The sequence below is a fragment of the Syngnathoides biaculeatus genome, chromosome 2 (assembly GCF_019802595.1).
Source record: "Syngnathoides biaculeatus isolate LvHL_M chromosome 2, ASM1980259v1, whole genome shotgun sequence".
In the NCBI taxonomy this organism is placed as follows: Eukaryota; Metazoa; Chordata; class Actinopteri; order Syngnathiformes; family Syngnathidae; genus Syngnathoides; species Syngnathoides biaculeatus.
In genome coordinates, this window is record NC_084641.1 from 10,928,884 (window position 1) to 10,955,220 (window position 26,337).

The 26,337-nt window shown below is 41.4% G+C and overlaps 2 protein-coding genes across 5 annotated transcripts in view; both read left to right on the plus strand.

Moving 5' to 3' along the window:
* Positions 1–6,997, plus strand: part of mgll (monoglyceride lipase) — a 30,166-nt gene extending 23,169 nt beyond the window's left edge. For 2 of the 3 annotated variants that reach the window (XM_061833149.1, XM_061833138.1), the window contains 2 exons: positions 997–1,212; positions 1,968–6,997. In XM_061833149.1, the coding sequence (XP_061689133.1) occupies positions 997–1,212; positions 1,968–2,078 (327 nt within the window). In that variant the 3' untranslated portion in view covers positions 2,079–6,997. The remainder of the gene's footprint in view (positions 1–996; positions 1,213–1,967) is intronic. The other variant, XM_061833159.1, reaches the window with a different exon arrangement.
* Positions 6,998–15,574: 8,577 nt separating this feature from the next.
* prkar2aa (protein kinase, cAMP-dependent, regulatory, type II, alpha A) overlaps positions 15,575–26,337 on the plus strand; it is a 61,261-nt gene continuing 50,498 nt past the window's right edge. Inside the window, exons 1-2 of one of the 2 annotated variants that reach the window (XM_061833124.1) lie at positions 15,575–15,920; positions 16,684–16,970. In XM_061833124.1, coding sequence (XP_061689108.1) covers positions 16,724–16,970 — 247 coding nt within the window. In that variant the 5' untranslated portion in view covers positions 15,575–15,920; positions 16,684–16,723. Of the gene's footprint in view, positions 15,939–16,683; positions 16,971–26,337 lie in introns of both variants that reach the window. The other variant, XM_061833115.1, reaches the window with a different exon arrangement.

The window sequence follows — 26,337 nt, forward strand, 5'->3', positions numbered from 1 at the left end:
ACAAAACAAGAAAACATTCCTGTGTCATAAGAAGATAAAAAAAAAGGAAAACACATACCCAGAGTTAATCGTGAGATCGATAGGCTAGCATCATACATGTATGATGGTGGTTGAAAGAAGATGTCTACATTTCTTCTCATGTATAATGTCAAGAAAATCCCACTAAAAAGCTCAAGAAAATGATAAACACATCCAGTTTAATTTTTAATGCTTGCAAGGAATAGTCCATTCTGCTCATATGCTTGTTAATAATACAGTAATGCCATTCTGTGCAACTTTAAAGCAGGTTTTCCAAAATGTTGGAACATTTTCCTGATTTCTACCTTCCCAGGAATCTTAAAAATGTAGCGGTTGTGTATTCGTTGTCTTTGCAAGTCGTCATCTAAACAAAACGCTTTAAAAAATACATCTTAAAATGCTTTTGAGTAACTTCTGCAATAATTACAAATGGAAGTTATGTTGTAGTTTTTACCACTTGCTACTTGGCAGTAAAGGTGGTAGTAAGTCACATACAATATGAACAAGTCACCTGTAAGTCTCAAGTCCGAACCTCCAAGTTTCAAGTAATTTATTATCAATTTATTATGACAAAGGTCCAATGGAATCCCTGATAAATGTCATACAAATTAAGTCATTATTTGGTTAATCAAATCGTAAGTCAAGCCATAAAATGTTAGATCCATATCTCAATGGCCTGGAGACTTGTTGGAGACCTGATGTCATCTTGAGTCTCTGCTGGTTGCGGATCCATCTCTCTTATGTTTCCTGGAGTCTCCTGGAGTCAAGGTGTGTCGCCAGGGAATTATGGTGAAATGAAAAAAAATGTTAGATTTTCACTGGAGACCTTTTGGTGACTCCTACAGGTATATTCTTACGATAGAGAAGAACATGAGCTTGGATTATTGACACAAAACTGCAAGCAATGCTCACAGAAATTTGAGAGGGACATCTCCACCTATGCCTACTTCAACTCATTGCATGCCAACTTCTTTCCAGGTTCAGGCTTATGACGCTGACGAGCTGAATTACCACGGAGGGATGCGTGTGTCGTTCGCCATGCAGCTGATGGGCGCGGCGGATCGCATCGAGAGGGCGATCTCGTCTGTCAGATGGCCCTTCCTGCTCCTCCACGGTGACTCTGACAAGCTCTGTGACATCCGAGGCTCCAAAATGATGTTTGACAAATCTCCCAGCTCAGACAAGAAACTAAAGGTGGTAATAGCGTCTGCTTAATGTGTTAGGGATGACATTTGTTTTTGTCTGCAAGAGAAATAAATCATAAACTGTTTTCTGCAATCAAATTTCAGCATATTTGTCAGCAAGCTCGCACTCTAGGAATGATAAACTCGTGTATAAACTACAACCACAACTATAAACATGGTTAAGAAAAATCTTATAGTGTCAATAAAAACTGAGCATTATTAGCTATGTAAATGAGGTGATGGTATGTTTGATCACAATGCATGATGGTAAATTTCTTTTCTAAGAGGCTGAGTTATTTTTCACATCATACTTGTGAATTTTTATATATTTTTTCCAAGTACATTTTTGTTTGAAGAGAGTTGTTGACAACATGACAACTACATAATGCAGTGCAACCTCAATAGAACCAACTAATAGGAGTGGGGATTTCCGTTACATTGAATCCATATGCACACATAGTACTATAGAGTACAAAATAATTGTTTTGTGTGGGGTTTTTTTTCCTAGGCCAAAAACACTCAGTACATTAAAGACACGCATAGTCATGGTGACGTTGACGTACCGAACTTATAGGTGAGTATTTTGAAGTGCAGTACGTCTGGCATAGGGAATATCGGTTCTAAAAGGGAACTCTCGGTTTTTGATGACTTCTAACCAAGTGTCCGGCGATTGTTCAGTGACTCTTATTACACGTGTGATGTGAAGGACCAGTTATTTGCAGGAAAACCGTCACCATTTATGACTGGCGCATCGTATCTTGGCAGGTCTACGAGGGAGGCTACCACGCCCTTCACCACGACTTGCCAGAGGTGTCGGAGTCCGTGCTGAAGGAGGTGACCGCATGGATCACAGAACGCCTTCCCAACACCACCTAAACCGTCACTACAAGGCTCGTAGACTTGTGTGACGTAGAAAGGCCAGTCAAAGCTCCAAGGAAACCACATTTTTAAAAATATACAGTACAATCCATAGCACTATGGTATACATCACTAACAACCAGCCTAAACCATAGTGGTTGAAGATGGATGTACAACTTCACAATTTCCAGTATGCTCAGGTTTGTCGCGCAATAATGAGATTTATTTGTCTGGCCATATAATGTCAGTTGTCCTCATCAGCGTTCCCTAAATGAATGTATTACAAATGACACATGAACCTTGATAGAAGTTCCAAATCCTCTCCACATTTCCAAGTCATAATTAATTTTATGGAAATACGAGTTTGTTTTTTTTTTTTACCTTACTGATTTGATTGGATGTGCTGAGGGGAAAAAAAAAGTTGTGTACCTATATATATTGTGAGACCCAATTATTGGGTATTTTCTCCATTTGTCAACGCGTCATACGTAAATGGTGATGGCATAATTTAGGCAAATGCAAATCTATCCAAATTAAGCACTGGTGAAGTAAGTCTTTACCTGAAGTACTATCCGAGTGATTGTTCATAGTTACTTATGGCCTTTGAGCAAGTCACTTTGCCCCGTCACTGTGGAAAATAGAGTAAATCACTTTAACCTTAGAATCTGTTTAATATATTGTTGTTGGTGATGCTGATCAACACATTAGAAGTCCATATTTAATGTGATGTAACTGGGGAGTTTCCTGCAAAACCGAAAATAGACTAATTTCTGGATTTGGCACGATCCTCGCTTTTCTTCATAACTATATTTACCTGTTCTTTTTCACATGGACTTCATCACACCTTCAAAGGGTGTGGTATATTTTCCCCTTTGTTTGAGTTGCCATGGTGACGGGCTTCCATCCATCAGCAAGGCCGCACTTTCCAGCCTCACCCATGCTGCCTCTGGTGGCCAGTGTCATACATGGATGTGATTACGCAAAGATAAATGATTGCTGACGTCCATTAGATAACTCTTGAAAGATGTGTAAATAAGGCCACAAATGATATAATATATTTATTTACCCGTGACACACCCTCTTTGTAGATTTTGTGAAAGTCAGATCGATTAGTTCAAGCATAAATCTTCTAATTGACTGGTGGGGAAAAAAAGTGCATAACAAATATTTTGATAACTGATTTTTAAAATACAGTCATGTGATCATTACATAATGTTAATAAAAAATACAAATAACAAAACAACTAAGGAGAACACAATTTTAAAAAAAATCAACTATTAATTGAGACAAATGTAAAAAAAATGAATTTAAAATTCATCTAGTGCTTGCTTGAAAATCATTGGATAAGCAGCCCCATGACTGCAGGAAGAGCACACATGCATTATGCAGACCTGAGAGGATTTGGTGTTTCTAAATTGTTGCTCATATCACAAGAGTGCATTTTACCGCACAACATTAGCATTTTATCACCACTGAGAGCGGGGAGTATCTGAGTGCTAGAAGAGGAGATGGTAACTGGCTGTAACCATGGCAGCACTTTTTTTTTAAACATCCCATTATTTGTGCAGCATGCGAAACAGAGGATGCTGCACTTTCATGCCCTGCATTGTCCTACTGACGCTTTGAGAAGTATCTTTTGTTTGAGCTTTGACAGATGAGAAAGGATACTAAGCGTCATTGGTTCAGAATGTGTAATGACATTAACATACATTGAATTCAAATCAGGTTGCTTTGCTGTTTGAGCTAAAATCCACAGCTCTTTCAGATTGGACAGCCATCCAATTTCTACACTACTTATTCTCACAAGGGTCACGGGTGTGCTGAAGCCTATCCCAGCTAACTGCAGACAGGGGGGGGGCGGTTGTCAGTTAATCGCAGGGCACACAAACAACCAACCATTCACACATTCTCACATTCATACCTACAGACAATTTTGAGTTTTCAATTAACCTACTGTGCATTGTTTTGGGGATGTGGGAGGAAACCGGAGTACCCAGAGAAAACCTATGTAGGCACGGGCAGAACATGCCAACTCCACACAGGCGAGGCCAGATTTGAACCAGAGTCTTCAAAACTGAGGTGGATGTGTAAACTAATTTCTACCATGCCAGTTAGATTTGACATATGAGGACAAAATTTCCTCTTAAACTGGTGTACCAAAATCCACATGTAACAATTGTTGCCAGGCAGAGTTTGTGAGGCAAAATTAGCAAAGCAGGCCCCGGAATTAATACGTGCCTATGTCACACATCTTTATTGATCATTGTTTTTAGCTATTAGGTGCAGCAACATAAAATATAATTCCTCACATTTTCCCCTGCTGTCACAAAATAGTATTGTTCCTTGTTGCTCTGCAAAACCAGGGAGACATGATTAGTTTGACATCAAGCCCAGCAACAGAAAATTCATACAGTCACTTGTTGCTAGGAGGAATTCATTTGCACAATTAGCTACAGGCCCCTCGAAAAGTATAGGCCGGGCATTGTCAATCCCTTCCGTTTTGTTGTATACTGAAGACATTTGGCTTTCAGATTAAGTGATGATTATGAGACAAAAGTTCAGAATTCCATCTTTTATTTCATGGTATTTACGTCTTGATGTTCTAAACAAATCAGGGAAGGGAAGCACCCTTGTCAAGTAATTTTTTTCATGTTATGGGACACATTTTATTGAGTGCTTGTCCTAGGCAGATTTAACAGGGGGACCCATCAACTATCAGAGCAGAAACACCGACAATAATTTGGACATTTCAAAAATTTGTATTGTTGACTTAATTGTGTCTTGGCAGATTCTGTGGGACACAGTAAAGTACCGAAACTCAATCCTTAAAGTATCTGGTCACATCATAGACACATTGCTATGGTCCACCTGTTGCTAGGTATAATTGCCATCCGCCAGGCACAGAACTGCAAAATTGTTTTTGTTGGACACCTTTTGCCAGGCAGAAAGCAACCCCCCCCAACCCCCCCGCCAAAAAAAAGGCAGTTATCCAGCCACACTCCCCATGCTGTTTTGTTGGCAACTAGAACGGAGAGTCTGCACAAGACACCTGCCTATGCGTTAAGGTTTATGAGGTTATTTATATGCACACACTTTTCCCATGGTCCACTATCATATCAGAAGGAATGTATCAAGTCTGTTTTGACAGCAGAACCATCTGCTGGCTCAGTTACGGATCATCGGATGGTGAAGGGATGTCAACCTGTTCACGTTCACTCTAATACACTGTACAAGCATGATCTTTTTTGCAGCTATTCTGTGCTCAGAAATCATCCATGAATAATTAGTGCTCTGTTACGTAGTATATACAGACGTATGTAAATAACACTGCCAATTTATATATACAGTAATAACCTATATGACTGTTAGTATCCTTACATAGTCTCTTAATATTAGTTAAGAAAAAGAATGTTAGGTAAGTGGGAAATTTCTGAAAGCTTTGCAGCATAAGTCAGTTGTGCGAATTGATTTTTTCAACCATGACTTTATGAATCTTTATGGATCAGCTGGAAAGCGTTGGCCTCACAGTTCTGAGGTCCCGGGTTCAATCCCGGCCCCCCTGTGTGTCGTTTGCATGTTCTCCCCGTGCCCGTGTGGGTTTCCTCCGGGCACTCCAGTTTCCTCCCACATCCCAAAAACATGCAACTTTAATTGGACATTCTAAATTCCCCCTCGGTGTGATTGTGAGTGCGGCTCTTTGTCTCTGTGCCCTGTGATTGGCTGGCAACCAGTTCAGGGTGTACCCTGCCTCCTGCCCGTTGAAAGCTGGGATAGGCTCCAGCACTCCCGCGACCCTCGTGAGGATAAGCGGCTAAGAAAATGGATGGATGGGTGGATGAATGGATGGACTTCATGACTGTTTCTCTTTTTTTTTTTTTTTTTTTTAAGTGTTATGGGCCTTAATGGGCAAGATTGGGAAAAAAATGTAATTTAATGACAGCACACCTTTTTGAACTGGGCTCCAAAAGGTAGTTATCATTTTCTGCTGTATTTATGAGAACCTAAACTAAAGTAATCTTAACATCACTGGTGGGCGTTTCGGAAAATGTATTGTTTTTTAACATGGCTGATGTATTTTAGTTGGACTTTTTGTGAAAAAATATCACACTGTACAAAAACCATGTTAATTAACTTTTTTTGGGTCGAGGAGGCACAATTATTTACAGGCTAGTCTAGTAATTAAATATTCAGGACTATGAACTTTTTACACCTTGTATTATAAGTGTAATTTGTAATTTTAACATGGGAGCTGGTTGTATGCTGTCCAACAAATGTACAACCATGTGTGCCAAAAAATTGCTTACAGTTTTTAATGTTCCATGTTTGAATCAACATTGCATTTTGCAGATTGTGATTCTTAAAAAAAATAACAACAACAACAACAAATCTTTATTTTCTTGTCATGTTTTGCTAAAATCCGAACTCTGCATGTTGGGCCAATTGTAACAAATGTAAGATTTTTAGGAAAGAAACTTAATTGCACGTATTTGATTATGAAGTTGACATTAATTCAGCCCCAAACATTTCCTTTAATTTGAAAGTGTTTTCTGACCACTGCATTGTTTCTGAGAAATGGGGAACTATGGGACCTTATATTGTATTCTGTCATGGTGTATAGTGTTGTCTGTGCCTTACTGATATGACACCATGACCAAGTATGAGCATGTTGGTGCAATAACCTGTGACTCCATCAGGCTGTTTTTGACAAAGACCTATGTAGTTAACGTTGAACTGATTGGGTTGTCTGTTACTATTGTCCATCCATGTACCATGTATATTCCTAGATATGTGTATCTGTCTAAGATCCTCTTTATACGTGTACTAAAATAAATGAATAAATAGTGAGCACTTTTACTGAAAATATTTGGTTTCAGTTTGCTGTATTCTGGTTTCAGTACTTTGTGTAAAACAGCAGGATAATGCAGACAAACACACAGGAATTAATGTAGGGGGAAATATTAATCGCAGTCTAGCCTACGTGTGCTGGATAGTCACGTCGCATAATATAATGGTACCCACCATGCACTTCGTGCAGCGATCCACCAATTACAACATTCCCTACTCACACTGCCAGTTCTGAGCCATTTATTCATTTTCTGAGCTGCTGATCCTCAAGGGTCGTGAGAGGTTGCTGGAGCCTAGCCCAGCTATCGTCAGGTGAGAGGGGGGATGTACACCCTGAACTGGTTGCCAGCCAAATGCAGGGCACACAGAAACAAACAATTATTCCCACTCACAATTACACCTCGGGACAATTTAGTCTCCAATGAGTGCATGTTTTTGGGATGTGAGAGGAATGTACAAGATTAATGCAGCCCTATGGGGGCACAAACCAGTGCAATCTGTAGGCCGGTCCCAAGCCCGGATAAATGCAGAGGGTTGCGTCAGGAAGGGCATCCGGCGTAAAAACTGTGCCAAACAAATATGAGCGTTCATCTAAAGAATCCCATACCGGATCGGTCGTGGCCCGGGTTAACAACGCCCGCCCCCGGCACTGCTAACCTGCAGGGCGTCGGTGGAAATTCAGCTACTGTGGGTCGAAGACAAAGAAGAGGAGGAAACCGGATCCAGCGTCAGAAGAAAAAGAGGAATGCACAGAGCCTACAACTGAGTGTAGGCACTTTGAATGTTGGGACTATGACAGGAAAAGCACAGGAGTTGGTTGACATGATGATTAGGAGAAAGGTTGATATTCTGTGCATCCAAGAGAGCAGGTGGAAAGGTAGTAAGGCTAGAAGTTTGGGAGCAGGGTTGAAATTATTCTACCACGGAGTAGATGGGAAGAGAAATGGAGTAGGGGTTATTTTAAAGGAAGAGCTGGCTAAGAATGTCTTGGAGGTGAAAAGAGTATCAGATCGAGTGATGAGACTAAAATTTGAAATTGAGGGTGTTATGTATAATGTGGTTAGCGGCTATGCACCACAGGTAGGATGTGACCTAGAGTTGAAAGAGAAATTCTGGAAGGAACTAGATGAAGTAGTTCTGAGCATCCCAGACAGCGAGAGAGTTGTGATTGGTGCAGATTGTAATGGACATATTGGTAAAGGAAACAGGGGCGATGAAGAAGTGATGGGTAAGTACGGCATCCAGGAAAGGAACTTTGAAGGGCAGATGGTGGTGGACTTTGCAAAAAGGATGGAGATGGCTGTAGTGAACACTTATTTCCAGAAGAGGGAGGAACATATAGTGACCTACAAGAGCGGAGGTAGAACCACGCAGGTAGATTATATTTTGTGCAGACGATGTAATCTGAAGGAGGTTACTGACTGTAAAGTAGTGGTAGGGGAGAGTGTAGCTCGACAGCATAGGATGGTAGTATGTAGGATGATTCTGGTGGTGGGTAGGAAGATTAAGAAGACAAAGGTAGAGCAGAGAACCATGTGGTGGAAGCTGAAAAAGGAAGAATGTTGTGCAGCCTTCCGGAAAGAGGTGAGACAGGCTCTCGATGGACAACCGAAGCTCCCGGAAGACTGGACGACGACAGCCAAGGTGATCAGAGAGACAGGCAGGAGAGTACTTGGTGTGTCATCTGGTAGGAAAGGGGAGAAGGAGACTTGGTGGTGGAACCCCAAAATAAAGGGAGTCATACAAGGAAAGAGATTAGCGAAGAAGAAGTGGGATACTGAGAGGACTGAGGAGAGGCGAAAGGAGTACATCGAGATGCGACGTAGGGCAAAGGTAGAGGTGGCAAAGGCTAAACAAGAGGCATATGAAGACATGTACACCAGGTTGGACACGAAAGAAGGAGAAAAGGATCTCTACAGGTTGGCCAGACAGAGGGATAGAGATGGGAAGGATGTGCAGCAGGTCAGGGTGATTAAGGATAGAGATGGAAATGTGTTGACTGGTGCCGGTAGTGTACTAAATAGATGGAAAGAATACTTTGAGAAGTTGATGAATGAAGAAAATGAGAGAGAAGGAAGAGTTGAAGAGGCAAGAGTGAAGGACCAGGAAGTGGAAATGATTACTAAGGGGGAAGTCAGAAAGGCACTACAAAGGATGAAAACTGGAAAGGCAGTTGGTCCTGATGACATACCGGTAGAGGTATGGAAGCAATTTGGAGAGATGGCTGTGGAGTTTTTGACCAACTTATTCAACAGAATACTAGCGGGCGAAAAGATGCCTGAAGAATGGAGGAAAAGTGTTCTAGTTCCCATTTTTAAGAACAAAGGGGATGTTCAGAGCTGTGGGAACTATAGAGGAATCAAGTTGATGAGCCACACAATGAAGTTATGGGAAAGAGTAGTGGAGGCTAGACTCAGGACAGAAGTAAGTATCTGCGAGCAACAGTATGGTTTCATGCCTAGAAAGAGTACCACAGATATATTATTTGCCTTGAGGATGCTCGTCGAAAAGTACAGAGAAGGTCAGAAGGAGCTACATTGCGTCTTTGTGGATCTAGAGAAAGCCTATGACAGAGTACCAAGAGAGGAACTGTGGTACTGCATGCGTAAGTCTGGTGTGGCAGAGAAGTATGTTAAAATAGTACAGGACATGTATGATGGCAGCAGAATAATGGTGAGGTGTGCCTTAGGTGTGACAGAGGAATTTAAGGTGGAGGTGGGACTGCATCAGGGATCAGCTCTTAGCCCCTTCCTGTTTGCAGTGGTAATGGATAGGCTGACAGATGAGGTTAGACTGGAATCCCCTTGGACCATGATGTTCGCAGATGATATTGTCATGTGCAGTGAAAGCAGGGAGCATGCAGAGGAACAATTGGAAAGATGGAGACATGCACTGGAAAGGAGAGGATTGAAGATTAGCCGAAGTAAAACAGAATATATGTGCGTGAATGAGAAAAGTGGAGGGGGAAGAGTGAGGCTACAGGGAGAAGAGATAGCGAGGGTCGACGACTTCAAATACTTGGGGTCAACAATACAGAGCAATGGAGAGTGTGGTCAGGAAGTGAAGAAACGGGTCCAAGCAGGTTGGAACAGCTGGCGAAAGGTGTCTGGTGTGTTATGTGACAGAAGAGTGTCTGCTAGGATGAAGGGCAAAGTTTACAAAACAGTGGTGAGGCCGGCCATGATGTATGGATTAGAGACAGTGGCACTGAAGAAACAACAGGAATCTGAACTGGAGGTGGCAGAAATGAAGATGTTGAGGTTCTCGCTCGGAGTGACCAGGTTGGATAGGATTAGAAATGAGCTCATTAGAGGGACAGCCAAAGCTGGATGTTTTGGAGACAAGATTCGAGAGAGCAGACTTCGATGGTTTGGACATGTTCAGAGGCGAGAGAGTGAGTATATTGGTAGAAGGATGCTGAGGATGGAGCTCCCAGGCAAAAGAGCGAGAGGAAGACCAAAGAGAAGGTTTATGGATGTGGTGAGGGAAGACATGAGGGCAGTTGGGGTTAGAGAGGAAGATGCAGGAGATAGGCTAAGATGGCAAAAGATGACACGCTGTGGCGACCCCTAACGGGACAAGCCGAAAGGAAAAGAAGAAGAAGAAGAAGAAGAGGAATGTACAAGATTGACTTCATCTTGAGATTGACATTTTACTCTGCAGTGTTGCTTTGGTTTAAATGATCAAGCACTTTGAAACTGATTGCTTTGAGTTGGATCTTGAAGTTATACATACATCCATTTTCTTCACCGCTTATCCTTGTCAAGTCCCATCGGAACGAGAGGTAGGACCCAAATGCAGGAACTCGGAAGACGCAAGGTAGTTCAAGAAGAGACACGTTTATTGTACGCAGAGGTCGGGGATCGAGCAGGTAGTCCGGTGCAGCAGCGGTAGTTGTGACGTCGGGTGATGACAACAGATGAGCGGACAGGCAGGAGTCGGTACACGGGGAACCAATCAATGCAGGCAGGAGTGTCAAGGAGTCAGGCTTACAGGGTTGGTCGGAGAACGGACGAAGGTCGGTACACACAGGTTCAGTCAGGAATACGAGGGTGCTGGAACGGGACATAAAGCTCAACGAACTGGCAGAGGACCAGTCGTCACCGGGTCCTATATATATATATATACGGGGGATGATCAGCCCGCATGAGGAGCAGGTGTGCGCCTCCCAATCAGCGCAGCCGCGCGGGCACCTGCACAGCTCATGCTGAAGCTCTTTTCTTTGGGGTAAAAGTCCAAAGTTTATGCCTGCACCTGATATTTAGAAAATGCACATTGTTATTTAGCAGTTCATTTAACAGCTTTAAAACTGTTAAAAAAAAAAAAAAAACATTCAAAAGAATTCAAACAAAATAATGCCATCGATCTCATGCCACCACTTTATCTTGCAGCGAGAGACGAGAACGCTAAACGACTGGAGTGGGATGTTTCTTTATGTACAGTACATAGGTGCAGCCAAGCCTGCTCCCATTACACAGGAACTAGTTTCAAAACAACCACATGGCTACTTAAGCGCCAATTTCACATTTTAAGTTCAAGTTTAGAAGCTCTGTTTGTTGTTCATTGAAGAAGCATTGACAAAGAACTAGTCAGACCGCACAAAGTGAAAGTCACTGGTGAATGGAAAACACGAAGAATGCAAAAGAATACTTTCATATTCACGGGCAGAAAGTTTTCATTAACGTTACCTGCGGTATGTCAGTATTTATTTTTGAGACAAAAGAAAATGTTCCTCGTGGTTGTTCCAGAGCAAATCTGACTACAAAAACTGTTTTCAGCGTCTAAATTCACACGCTGATATAGGATCAAAACAAATACAAAACTATATGGACTTGAGTAAATATTCTTGTTTTCTGTCAAGGTTGAAATAAAGATGACAATCCGCTAACACTCGGTGTGATCCGGAAAATAAGTTGACACCAACACAGCCTTCCATTATTTGTTGTTTAAAGGTAATTTCGTTAGCTTGGTGACAACTGTCATAGTTAAAAATTCAAAAATACTGGATGACCACAATTTCAGAAAGTGCTGCTTATCATATGCTAAATTACTGTAGCGATGAACCGTTTTAGGTGTTGTAGGCAAAGTATTCAAGTGAAAATATCAATGACTGTCCTTAGTAATTGAAGCTGCTGACATATAATCAACAATGGAAAAAACAGTGTCTTAAAACACATCAATTCAGTAGTTACATGAGTCGTTCATGCAGTAGTTACTCAAAATACGTACTACTGTTGACTAAACATTCACGCAAACAACCACTTTATTAATTTGCTATTAAATCAAATGGGCAGCACGGTTAACGTGTTTGCGTCAAAGTTCTGAGGACCCGGATTCAATTACAACCTCCCTTGTGTGCGGTTTGCATATTTTCCCCATGCCTGTGTGGGGTTTCTATGGGTACTCCAGTTTCTTCCCACATCCCAAAAAATGCACAGTAAGTTAATTTAAAACTCTAAATTGTCTGTAGGTATGAATTTGAGTGCAAATGGTTGTTTATTTCTGTGGAAATTAAGTGGCGACCAGTTCCCGGCATAGCCTACCCCCTGCCCGCAGTTAGCTAGGATAGGCTCCAGAACACCCGCGACCAAAGTGAGGATATGTGGTGTAGAAAATAGATGGATGTCCAAAGATATTTACTGTTCAAACTAATAAAACTTTTTTTGTTTCTAGAAAATAATCATGAACTCAAAATTTTATGGCTGCAACATGTTCCAAAAAAGCTGGGACAGGTTGGGAAAAAGACTGAGAAAGTTGAGGAATGCTCATCAAACACCCACCCCACAGGTGAAAAGGCGAATTGGGAACAGGCGGGTGCTATGATGACATAAAAAGAGTATTCACAAGTAAAGATGGGGTGAGGTTCACCTCTTTATGAACAAGGGCGTGAGAAAAAAAGTCGAGCAGTTTAAGGCAGTGGTGGGCAAGTGAAGCCTCAAGAAGCATTGAGGCTTTCCTAACAACTGGGCCGAAAAGGATTGAAAGCGCCAAACTTTCAGTGATGGGGACATCTAGTGGATACCCGAAGCCATAGCAACCTCTCAAGACCACAACTGAAGCACTGGCAGTTTCCCCATGACAGCAATAAAAGTTCAAAGAAGTCTATATGGTCAGGTTTTGTTCATTCATACCAAATAATTACATCGTCATTACAATAAAACATCCAGATGCTCTCCCCGATACTCTAAAACGCATTCCAAGGACTAATGCAAATTAAATTAGATGATAGATGTGGTCAAGCGTTCAGCTTTATTTAAAAACTGTCCGAAAATTCCCAAACAGGATCAGAGATCTTCCTACTTTCCAAATGATTGTGTGTGAATTCAGAAACATTGTGTGTGTTTGTGTGTGTTAATGTGTGCGTGCGTGCATGCTGTTTTGAAGGAAAACCTTTAAATGGTTTGTCATTTGTGGACTTGTATGGTTGACTTGCCATAGTACACTACGTCTCCAATTCATGTCATGGATTCACAATGCATTGAAATGGCATGAGCCAATGAAAGGCTTCAAAATACTTTGAAGGAATGAAGCGCAAACCGAAACAGCGATGACGTTTGCACCGTCCAATGTCATGATACTGGTCTTTCTTGCGATTCAAGCTACGACACAGCGTTTCAAATCACTTCACTTGAGAAAAACTGAGACAAGTTCCAAAGCCTCGGTATCATTTTCCAATCACTAGTTTCAGGACAATGTTCCTCACCGTACAATTGCAAGGAATTTAGGGATTTCATCATCTACGCCCCATAATATCATCAAAAGGTTCAGAGAATCTGGAGAAATCACTGCATGCAAATGCCCGAAAACTAACATTATTTGCCAGTGACCTTCGATCCCTCAGGTGGCCCTGCACCCAAAAAAAAAAACCCGACATTAATGTGGAAAGGATATCAGCACATGGACTCAGGAACACGTCAGAAAACCAATGTCTGGATATAAAGTTTGGCGCTACACCCATACGTGCAACTTAAAACTCTACTATGTAAAGTAAAAGCCATTTATCAACAACACCCAGAGAGGCCGCCAGCTTTTCTAAATCTGAGCTTGTCTAAGATGGACTGATGCAAAGTGGAAAAGTGTTCTGATGAGTCCACATTTCAAATTGTTTTTGGAAATTGTGGATGTCGTGTACTCGAGCCAAAGAGGAAAAGAACCATTCGGACTGTTATGGACGCACCGTTCAAAAGCCACCATCTGTGTTGGTATGGCGCTGTGTTAGTGCATTCTGCATGTGTTACAACAGCGTGGCTTTGAAGTAAAAGAGTGCAGGTACTAGAGTGGCCTGCCTGCAGTCCAGACCCGTCTCCCATTGAAAATGTGTGGCGCATTATAAAGTGTAAAATATGACAATAGAAACCCCGGACTGCTGAACAGCTGAAGCTGTACATTAAGCAAGATGAGCAAAAAAAATCCCACCAACAAGGCTTCAAGAATTAGTGTACTCAGTTCCCAAAAATGTATTGAATGTTATTAAAAGTAAAGGTGATGTAACACAGTGGTAAACATGACTCTGTCCCAGCTTTTTTGGAACGTGTTTTAGCCATAAACTTCTAGGTTAATGATTATTTGCCTAAAAAAAAAAAAAAAAGTTGATCAGTTTGAACACTAAATATATTGTCTTTGTACTGTATTAATACTGTCTGAAGTAAGGCTCCAGCACTCCTGCGACCCTTGTGAAGATGGGCGGCTTGGAAAATAGATGGACGTTTCATTTATTTACGTATCCATGTATTTATTCTTTTATTATTAAAATTACAATCTTTGTCAAAAAATTGCAATGCCCTTGCTAGATTACTATTAACCTTTTATTGCTCAGTGACTCTTCTTGCAATGCATGTCTTTTGTCAAATGAGAGGGGCTCCAACTACTGGAGACAGATTCCTCGTGTGTATTGGACATTGGCAAAATATAGATGATTCTGATTGTGATCAGGCGTTGAAACATGTATATGGTTTCAGGGTCATCACGACCCTCTGAACGGAACTGTATCAAGAAATGAGTTTGACACTCCCGTCTCGGGGGTTTAAGAAATCAAACAATAAAACAATGTAATCGTTTGAATTAGTTGAGAAACATATGAAAATATGTTTTCATGATACATGTCGTCACCCTCCACGGAGTGCGTGGTCGTCGTGCGAAGCGATACATATGAATCGATTAAATATTTTTCTTTTCAGTAATGGACTCAAAAACAAAACTATGCATGTCATGCCACTGACCCTCAAATAGTTGGTCAAGGATATATCCTTCAAGTTTCACCCATCCTTTCTGCACGCACTCTTGGGTCTCTCGTAAATAGATTTTCCAACCTCTTGTCAATCAATGCTACCTTTTCTGACTGGCCGCGCCTACCACGCTCCCTGGGATCATGTGTGCAGTGGAGTAGGACTTCACAGGGGGGCGTACCAGCCTGCTCTTTGCGCGAGTCATCTTATAGTTAATACCCTTAATAACGTTATAAACAGATACTTTTTAAAAACAATATATATATATATATATTGGTGGGAGTTTTTTGCTAGGATGTTCTGTGGCTTTTTCTCCCAGGATTGATCCAACTGGCCGCAGAACATCCTGTCCTAGTAATACATCATGTACAGTAGTACAGTTGCTAGCTAATCAGTCGGATTGCTTGTTGGCTAAGCAGCTCGCTACAGTTCTTCACAGCTAGTCCCACCCTCCACGGAGTGCGTGGTCGTCGTGCGAAGCGGTACTTTTCTTTTTTTTTTCTCCCCCCCACCCCTCCGTCATCATCCACTCCCCACAACTCACCCTACAGCGTCGTTACTTATTACACCCTCGACTGGGTTACTAGCAAAGCAAAATCATCAAGTACGTTAGCTAGGTGACGCCAACGACATTGTTGGCGCTACGTGGGGAGAGACGTGTCTTCTAAGGAGGGATACGTTTGCTGTTCTCACACATCCCGGCGAAGAGGTTTGGCTTCGAGAGGCGACGGAAAACTAGAGCGAACGAGGAAGACTACACGGCGAAGGAGGAGACTGGCTACTTTAGCCGGTGAGATTGAATTCGCATGTAAGTGGAACGTTTGCCACTAGCTTTTCACGGCAGCTAATCTTCAAAGGGGCCGGCGTTTATCTGGACGACTACTTCTGTTCGCTTTAAGTCTTCGTTCGGCTCACTGAAAACCATTGAAGGGTACTTTACTCCTAGCTAGCATAGGGCTAGCTAACGTCTTGATGGATGGCGAGACAAGTGCCGTCACACACTCGCCTATTTTTGTCCGTTAGCATTTGCAAGTTGTAGTTCAACTCTGAACGGTGTATTTCAAACTGGAAGACGCTTTCGCTTTACAGCAATCGTCACGAGAATTAGCCCCTGCTAGCAAGCTGGCCACCAGCACAAGTTGACAGCTGTGCGTGTGTTAGTGCGTGCTTGCGCGCGCACTGGAGCAATATTTGCGGAAACCCAACGACTGACCCTGATTATCCGATGTATTCCCCCTCATGGCAAACGTTCGTCTCATATCTGCCCAATGCAGCTGCGGGAACATGGAGTTCCTGGTTCGACTCGAGATAAACCGCCGGTTCAGTGTCAATGTCAGACTGCAACATGAATAGTCACTACAGTGTACCCACTACCTTGAATTGTCAACTTTAAGCTCCTGTGGTTAGCTTGCCAATAGAATTCTACCTGTCCGCATCCACAGAGCATACAAAAGCCTCACTTGGCATGGACATAGAAAATACAAAATTGGAGGAAAGTCTTTAATCATGTCATTTTATTAACAATCTCTCTTGACTGTGACCTCTCACTGCAGACCAAGAGCAAGCACTGCCAACTGAGCCACACACATAACCATGAGTATTGAGATACCAGTGGGTTTGAAGGAACTGCTGGAGGGCTACACCGTGGAGGTGCTGCGACAACGGCCGTCGGACCTGTTGGATTTTGCCGTCCAGTACTTCACCCGCTTGCGGGACGCCAGGACTCAAGACGGGGCCAGTGAAGGTGGGAAGATGGGAAAGGGGGTGATGTTTGATGGCGAGCCAATGCAAACCGAATCCAATGGGGATGACGAAGATGATGATGACTCAGACTTTGAACGTAAGTAGTAAACAATTTTATACAGTCTTAAATGTAAAAATTTCTGCAAACTTTGATGCTAGAAAACTTTAGTCTCAAACACTGTGATAACGTGCAACCTCCTTCTGGATTCGGCCACACAGGCCTAATCACTTCCTTCCGGTTTGGATGAATGATGAAGGGGAATGTGACGAAAACATAGGAACTATAACTCTGCACTCTTTTTTTTTTGTTGAACACAAGCTGTCACAGCAGAGCCACTTAAGATGACAATATTCAGCGTTTTGGCTTCTTTCATATTTGCATATTCATATTTGAGTAATTAATAGATGTTAATTTAACTTTTGTCTGAACACACCAGCCATAAATTTTAACATGTTCCGCTTCAAAAACAAGGCATCAAACTTTCTAGTAATGCATTTAGCGTAGCTGTTTTCCAAGCATTATGCAATTACAAGAACTCTTTTTAATAATCACTCAGCATAGCAAAGCATACACATCCAGCAAAAACTCTCCCTAACTTCCACCACTAAACGTGGCTAAAGTTAGCACCTTCCTGACATACCAAGATCTATCTACTCTAGTAGAACTAGTCTGACCAACGTTTTCAGTTGGTTACCCCAGACCATGATTAGATTAAACAATTTTTTACCAATGCATGTCATAGTTTGATATGAAGATCGACAGTGACTCTTGAATGGTATTTCCTAAAATATTTTACCAGTCAAAGATAAAGCAGGTCAATTAAATAATAATATTAAAAAAAACTAAACTTTTAAAAGCTTTACTGTTATTTCTGTTTTACTCAGAGAGGCAGTTATTGTGAGGGCTCCTTACCCAATTCCCCTGGGAAAATAACTTAATTTTGAGCATTGTGACAACTACATGATTGGCATCCATTTAAAAATCATTGCAAAAGGTACCACCTACGTATAAAAGCATGGTTTATGATTATTCACACTATGTTGCAAATTATTTATTCACAGAAAAAAATACATATTTAAAGACAAAGTCCCAGACAGAAATGTATAAATAATAACTACTGAAATAGTGAGGATAAGTGGCTCACAAAATGGATGGATTGAATTATTGCACTTTATTTTAATGGTTTGTTTTCTTTAGCAATCCTCCTTAAACGAGTCTTAACATTTTAGCTTTGCACATACATTCTCTTCATGTCTATATAAACGCCGTTTAGACATAGACAATTTCTTAGTTTTGCTAGCTTCATAACAAAGTTATTAAAACTTTCGCACTTGAATCTTTTTAATATAATGAGTTAAATTAAAACAAGACACAAATTAAGCAGGGAGTCTTGGCATGTATAGCCCCTCCTCACTCAGGAGAGCACGTTTTGGTTTTATTCCTGTAACAAATTTCGCAGCATAAAAGTGGTTATGTGTGTATAAAGAAAAGCTGTAGGTGACTTGCGGTGAGAGGTGTTTACTGGCTTATTGGACTTTACAAGGTAGGTGCGGCCTAGCTTGCTTGCTTGCTTAGCAGTAGTCCAGATGAGTTGAAGGTTCACACTTGTGATTTAAAATGAATCAGCAGCAGGGGAGCATCACTATTATGTAGTGGCCACTCCACTCATTAGACACAATGAGGTATGTTGTAGTGGCATATGTGGTGTGCATGTACGCGTTGATTCAGTTGATAATAGCGTGACTGTGTCCTATCTGGAAGAATCGGCTAAGGATATTGCAGCAGGTCTTTTTTAACTCAAATGGAATTCAGAACAATGATTAGGATGGCGTTACGTGGTCTTTCTCGATCTCTCTCTCTCTCTCTCTCTCTCTCTCTCTCTCTCCCCCCCCCTCATGCAGGTGTTGTGGTATGGGGGGGAGGCGACTTTCGACCATTAAAACATACATTCTCACAATTCCAACAAGATATATATATATATTTATCAGATAAGCTGAAATGTTACAGGCCAGTTTGGTTTTTGTCTCAAACCCCGTTTAAAGCAAAACAAATTTATTACTAACTAAATGTGCATTACATGATTAAAAACCTTCAAATATAAAGAAATAAACCATTTGAAAATAAAAAGTACAATTAAAATAACTTACAGTATAAGAAATATATAGAAAATTGGAAGTACTCTAAAACGCATGAGGGGAAAAAAGTTTTTGATCTGGATTTGAAAACTCACTCGGGGCTGATGTCACTTCTTTTGGCAACTTATTCCATTTGTGTACAGCATAATAGCTAAGTGCTGCTTCACCCTGTTGGCTTCGGACTCTGCACTCCACTATTTGACCAGAGTCAGTTGATCTCAGAGCTCCACTGCGATTGTATTCTGTAAGCATTTAGTTCATGTATTCAGGACCTAAACCATTTAGTCATTTATAGACCAGTAGCCAAACTTTAAAATCTATTACAACGCTGACTGTTAGCCAGTGTAAGGACTTTCGGTTGTTACAGAAGGACTAAAAACAAAACAAAATAACCTAGACTAGGTGAGTTTTTCTACAACTAGCTGAAGATAGGTTCTACTGAAAGATAAATTGTGAGTAGTGTGCAACAAATAGGGAGGGGTTCACTGACAATGACAGTGAACCCCTTGATGAGGAATCATGAAGCCTTTCAACATATTGCAAAAGTGTGTTGATACTATGTCACGGAAAACTTGACACCTGCTGGACGTTAAAAATCACTACAGTCTACCTCAGTGACAGACTCAACTGACATTGATTTGGTGACCTTTAAATGCAGTAATATAATTTAGGTCATTGTATGTTATGGTATCATCTCACTTCTGCACTTGAAAACATGTCAATAGATTATGTAAAGCATATAATTTGAAAATAGAAGTTGTGAATAGCTGGTAAAGTGCTGGCCTCACAGTTCTGAGGTCCGGGGTTCAATCCCGAACCCGCCTGTGTGGAATTTGCATGTTCTTTGTGTGCCTGCGTGGGTTTCCTCCGGGCACATCAGTTTCCTCCCACATTCCAAAAACATGCAACATAAATTGGACACTCTGAATTGCCCCTAGGTGTGTTTGTGAGTGGGGCTGTCTGTCTCAATGTGCCCTGCGATTGGTTGGCAACCAGTTCAGGGTGTACCCCGCCTCCTGCCCATTTACTATTGGGATAGGCTCCAGCACTCCCCGCGTCCTTCGTGAGGATAAGCGGCGAAGAAGATGGATGGATAGATGGATGGATGGAAATTGTGAATAAGGATGCTTGTCAACTGGGATTTCTTTTTTTTTTATAATTTTTTACGAAAAAAGTAATCTTTTCCAATGTTTTAAAGTTGAGTCTGCTTCTCTTTTTTTCAAGACAATCTACCCAGCAGTCGAAAATACTCTTTCACATGGATTTCACAAGATGGTTCTGTACACAGAAATTGCAACGCGAACATGAATAAATGTGGACAAATGTTTCTTTGGATGTAGGTCAGTGGATTCTAGGACCCTTTGATGTTTCCTTCTGTTAGGTAGTGATGGACTTCTTGCACTGCATCGGCTGGAGTACTTTTTGTCTGCTTCCCAACTTCCATATCCAGATGTTGCTAAAGGTTATCTTAAAAAAAAAATAAATAAAACATTGGCATTTTAGATTCCCCAGATTAAACAGATATTGATGAATAACCTGCCAGTAGTGGGTACAAACAATAATTGTGAAGACGGTCCTGTCTGTGACTGATTTATGTGTCTGATTTTTGATGCACATTCCGCCTTCAGTCTCGTGAAAGCCTCACCGCATTTCGAAGAAGTGTGGAACCTGAGTGATTTCAAATCTAAGGTCTAAAAGTGTTGCAAGGGTCAACAAACTTAATGACTCCAGATTGCAACTTCATGCTTCAGATGTTGATACAACTGTATGGTTGCCTGTGTGTGCAAGGTTGACGTGCAGTGCTCTGTTGTAAGATAGAGCATTTTCATTGGAATGACCTTTTACCCTGAAACTCGCCTCTCCAGATAACCCTACTGTTGCTTGATGGAAAGGAGCTAGCACAAGAAGTTTTTCTCCAAAGATGTAAACATTATCAGCTGTGAGTGGAGTCCAATCTGTCTTTAGAGAGGCCTGCACTACCCACACTGGCTCTTTCTCATTCAGGCGTGACGGCATTTCATAGGTACTGTTCCAGCATGTTGGCACCTCATTGATCAATTTCAGCGCTGGTCGACCCATCTGTTGCCACACTTGAAGGTGGTTCTCCTTGCCTGTGGTGGTCAAGCAGAAGTATGTGTTTGTTTCTTTTCTGGCTTTGTGTCTGATGGTTCTAAATGTGGGAGCTTAATCAAATGATTTTCTAACAAACTGAGGCTATATCTGGCGAATCTTGTGGATGCAATCATGTTTAGTGCACCACAATACACTTCACTTTGTTATGGCACAGTCTTCCATCATGGCCCTTTTGACTTTGGCCACATTGTCAGTAGTGTGACTGTGGAAAGTACTGCACACCCAACACAGTTGTCCACAACTGAAAATTCTCATGTATGTAGTGACAAGTAAGAGCCAAGTAGGCATCCATGTTAACAGATATCCACATCAGCTGTTGCACTCACTGTCACAGCTTGCTGTACTTGCATTTTCACGTGTTCCCGTTCCTCATACTTTTTCTCCAACATTTTTTGATGGTCTGAAAATTAAATAACAAAATAAATGTAAGGGTAAAAATCAGATTAAACTCCAAACACACTGCATGAGTTTAGATTTTACGTCGTAGCCTCCACCCATTCTTCCATCCATTTTCTGAGCCGCTTATACTCATGAGGGTCGTGGGAGTACTGGAGCCAATCCCAGTTATCAATGGGCAGGAGGTTGCACTGGTTGCCAGTCAATCGCAGGACACATGGAGACGGACAACAGTCTCACTCACAATCACACCTAAGGGGAATTTAGAGTCTCCAGTAGAGTGCATGTTTTTGGGATGTGGGAGTTTCTAAAGAAAACCCATGCAGGCACGGGGAGAACATTCAAACTCCTTATAGCCGGGGCCGTGATTTGAGCCATAGTCCTTAGAACTGTGAGGCCAACGCTCTACAGCTGCTCCACCGTGCTGCCCCACTCACACATATACGCACGTATAGGACATTCTCCACAAACATCCATTCTTGCAACAGCCACTTTCACGGCGTTTACAAGATCAGTGCCCAGTGTGGGCAGATAATAGAATGTGTTCTACCCGCACTGAGCAGATGTGGGATGCAGCGCAAACAATAAAACATTACCTTCTTTTCTGACGTAGGATTAAAATGACCCCACACGCTGGACAGTTTTCTCTTTGCAGTAGGTTACTCCATTGCAGGTTATTCGTTGGTGTCAATGGAAGACTTTATTGTTTTCTGGTAGATGCATCCTGATATTGACAGATGCGCTTCTCTATAAACACTATCTGTCACCACAGTGACACGCAAAACAGCAGTGGTATTGTTAATGTGATTTTCTTAAAATAATACACACCGGCACAGGTTTTTGCACTATGAGGTTGAAACATGCCGATGCATCACAGTTGCTGGACCCATCACTAATATTCATACCACCTTTTATTATTATTATTATTATTATTAAGTTATATATACAGGTATTTGGTTTTGTTAAAATCTTTCCATTTGAGGTGTAAACTCTGTTATTCAAGTAGAAATTCACCCCACCATTGATTGGGTAGAGTTTTAAGTGGACGTTGGTCCTTTGCTCATGGGTACCTCAACAGTAGTTAGAAAGAAGACTCTTATCCCTTCATCAAAAAGGTTTTGGTTGTCATCTGCTTTTCATGGAGCCATTGAACTTTCAGCTTCCAGGTAATTTCCTCAACACAGCCACCCGAGAGCTCGATTATGTGTCCCAAGCCTGGATAAAAAGGATGATTGTGTGAGGAAGGACATCCTGGGTATATAGAGCTTCGGCGTCAGAAGGGGCGTTGGAAAAATCCGAATATCTCTGTTGTTCGGCTTCTATAGTAGCAGGCACTGCGCGTTTTCAATGGCGGAAGTGACGATGACGCCAAGGACAGAGGGCGCAACTAATATGGCGACCACTTGGATGTAGAGGGACACTCAATTGCGGAACTGCGCATGGATGACGCACGAGCCGCTCACATTTATTTTTTCGTATAGACATTGAAGTGAATACTATTATATGTATTTTTCATTACTATATCTATTTTAGAATGTTTATAGGGATGACAGCCCCACTTTCACGTTTTGATCTCCTCTGTACCCAGTACAGGTAGTTACTGGGCAGTTAGATTGTAGAATATCTCAGGATTAGAGTGGGACTACTGTTTCTCTCGCTCTCACTCTCTTGCTTTCTCTCTCGCTCTCTCTCTCTTTCAGCATGTCTGTCACTCTATCAGCCTATCAGTTTGACAGATGTTGCGTATAGCATACTTGTGAGCCAACAGAGTTGTTACTATTTCCCATTCCAATTTCAGCCAAAATGTTACGTTGTCCCAAAACATTCTGATTAGCACCTTTTCTACATTTAGACTTTCCACCATAAAATACATTAATAAAGTACACAGCTTGAAAGTGTATTTTCTTGACTGAAAACATTGAATCACACACATGACATCCATGGCATGACCTAGGTTTGCAACACAGCCCCAGAGAACATACCACAGGGAATGGTGACAACACAGGCCTTTATAGTTAAACGCATCATGTGCTCTACCCTGACCACTCTTGTGCATTGCTTGTAGATAAAAAAGTAACACATGCTCATACAGTGATCTGCTCACTTTTACCAAACAGAGATGGTTTCTTTATCACTGGTGTCATGCCAAAGCCTCATATGTCAAAATTTGGTAAATTTCATATTTTCATATTAGTATGATCATATTAGTATGATGAAAATATGAAATTTACCAATTTGCATGGGAAAATAGAGTGTGATAAATTTCACCCTGATCTCAGTGAGCAGCTGTGTGCGTTTCCATTCATACATTTTCCAAGCCGCTTATCCTCATAAGGGTTGTGGGAGTGCTGGAGCCTATCCCAGCTAACTTCGGGTGAAAGTATTACTTGGATTTAACGTGGCAGGTTTGTCCATGACAAAAGCCAATCCGCGTCATCCTTTTCATGCTCCCATTTCCGTTTGCAAGTTTGGGAATTGAACAGTTCTGTGCTTTCATCCTGGATCAGGCTGTGCCAAGGTGGAATTTTAAAATTACACACCATCTCATCCTGCGCTTTGTACTTTGGATTCAGACCAGACCTTTTTTACTCAAAAAAGAGAAAATCTGGTCCAGTTTGACCACCTTTTCTTCTTTTATTCACATACTTCAACATTTATTAAAGCAACAACACCTCTTTATATATATATGTGTGTGTGTGTATAATTAGCTACAACCTCATTCAAAACTGAATACATTTTTACTTTTCCTCAAAATTCTACACACAGCATCCCATAACTTTATTTTTAACAATTTTTTTTTTCAAAAAAATTACCACCTGTGGTAAATTCTGTTTATTGGACACGATTTGGAAAGGCACACATCTGAGTCTATTAGGTCCCACAGTTGCATTTCAGAGCAAGCAAAAGTCTGTCAGAGGTCCACCATTCTGTGGAAAGAGGAATCGGGTCCAGAAGGACAACCATTGTCCATCCTTTGTTGCAATCTGCCAATCAGGCCTCTATGGTCGAGTGGCCAAACGGAAGCCACTCCTTAATAAAAGGATGTGGCAGCCCACCTGAAGTGTGAATGAGGAAAAAAAATCTGGTCTAATGAGACAAATATTTAACTCTTTGGTGTGAATGCCAGGCATCATATTTGGGGGAGGAAACCATGCACCCCTCATCACGTTACCAAAGCATCGTGGCGGCAGCTTCATGCTGTGGTATTTTTTTGTCAGGATTGAGGGAAAGATGAAAATAGGATCGAAGGGACATCCTCGATGAAAACCTGTTCCCAGTTGCTGATGGTCTCCAACTGGGGCAAAGTTTTATGTCCTACAGGACAATGATCTTATGCACACTGTAAAGGACGAAGGAGTGGCTTCAGGATAACTCAGAATGCCCTTGAGTGATGGAGCCAGAGCCCGGATTTTAATTTGCTCGAACATCTCTGGAGAGATCTGAAAAATGGCTGTGCACCGACGCTCCCCATCCAACTTGATGGAACTTGAGAGGTCCTGCAAATAGGAATGGGCGGAACTCCCCAAAGATAGGTGTGCCAACCTTGAAGCTTCATGTTAAAAAATACTTGAGGGTGTAATTACTGCCAAAGCTGCATCAACAGTGTTCAGGAATGGCTGTGAATACTTATGTGATGTCAGTTTTTAAATGTTTATAAATTAATAAAAAAAAAAAAAAAAAAAAACAAGCTTTATTCACATCATGTGGTGGGTGTAGAATGTTGTATTCCCTTTTGTGATGAGGCTATAATGGAAAAAAAATGTGGAAAAAGTGAAATGCAGCTTATTTCAGGAAGCATACAAATAGCTATGGCTGATTGTCATAGCTCAAGATAAATGTGATTTTTCAGATTTTGGAGAAGAGAGCCGGTGTTTCATTGGATATTTTTTTAATCCAATTCTTCTGCAGTTCCACAAGGCAGGATTGTTGCATCGATTGCTGTTTCACATCGGTTTTGTACTCCTTTCATGTTTGTATGGTCTTTTACATTAGGCTTAACCAATGGTGAAACAAAGTACAGTGACTACTTGGTTCTCGAACATCCCCATTCTCGAACAAATCGGTTCTCGAACGAAAATTTTGAGATTGAAATAACAACGCGCGCGGCCCGACCAGCTGACCCACGACGCGCGTTATTGTGAATTTAAACGCCCAACCCCCCAAAAAAATACCCGGAAATAACAACGACGCAACCAGCTGACCCACCCACGATGCGTTTTGTTATTCTGTATAACGCAGTCTCTGTATGCAGACATGTTTTCTGTAGTGCCTGTTTTTTCTTCCAATTGAGGACTATTAATCCCCAATCATGGCGCCAAACAAGGCAAGTGGAAGTAGTAAGGCTGCTGGTGCTGAAAAAAGGAAAGCTGTGCGTAAAACTGTCGACTTTAGGAAAGAATTGATAACCAGATACAAATCTGGTGTGAGTGTTTCTGAGCTATTGAAGGAGTATGGCATGGCGAAATCGACGATAAGCACCATTCTGAAACACAAGGACACCCTTAAAGCAAGTGATTTTGCTAAAGGAGCAACCGTGTTGAGCAAGCAGAGGCCGCAGATCTTGCAGGAAGTTAAAAAGTTGATTTTAATTTTCATAAATGAACAACAGTTAGCAGGGGATTGTTTCAAGATTTGGTCAACTCGAGTTACGAGTTAACGTTTTTGTTTTACTTTTTGTAACAATAAAAATTGTTGCTTTTTTTTCCCCCCTCATGATTCCTTGTTTAAAGTTATTCTGCACTTTTGTTAATAAAAAAGGTTACAAGGCTGGGGGCCGAGTCACTACAGATACGGCAATG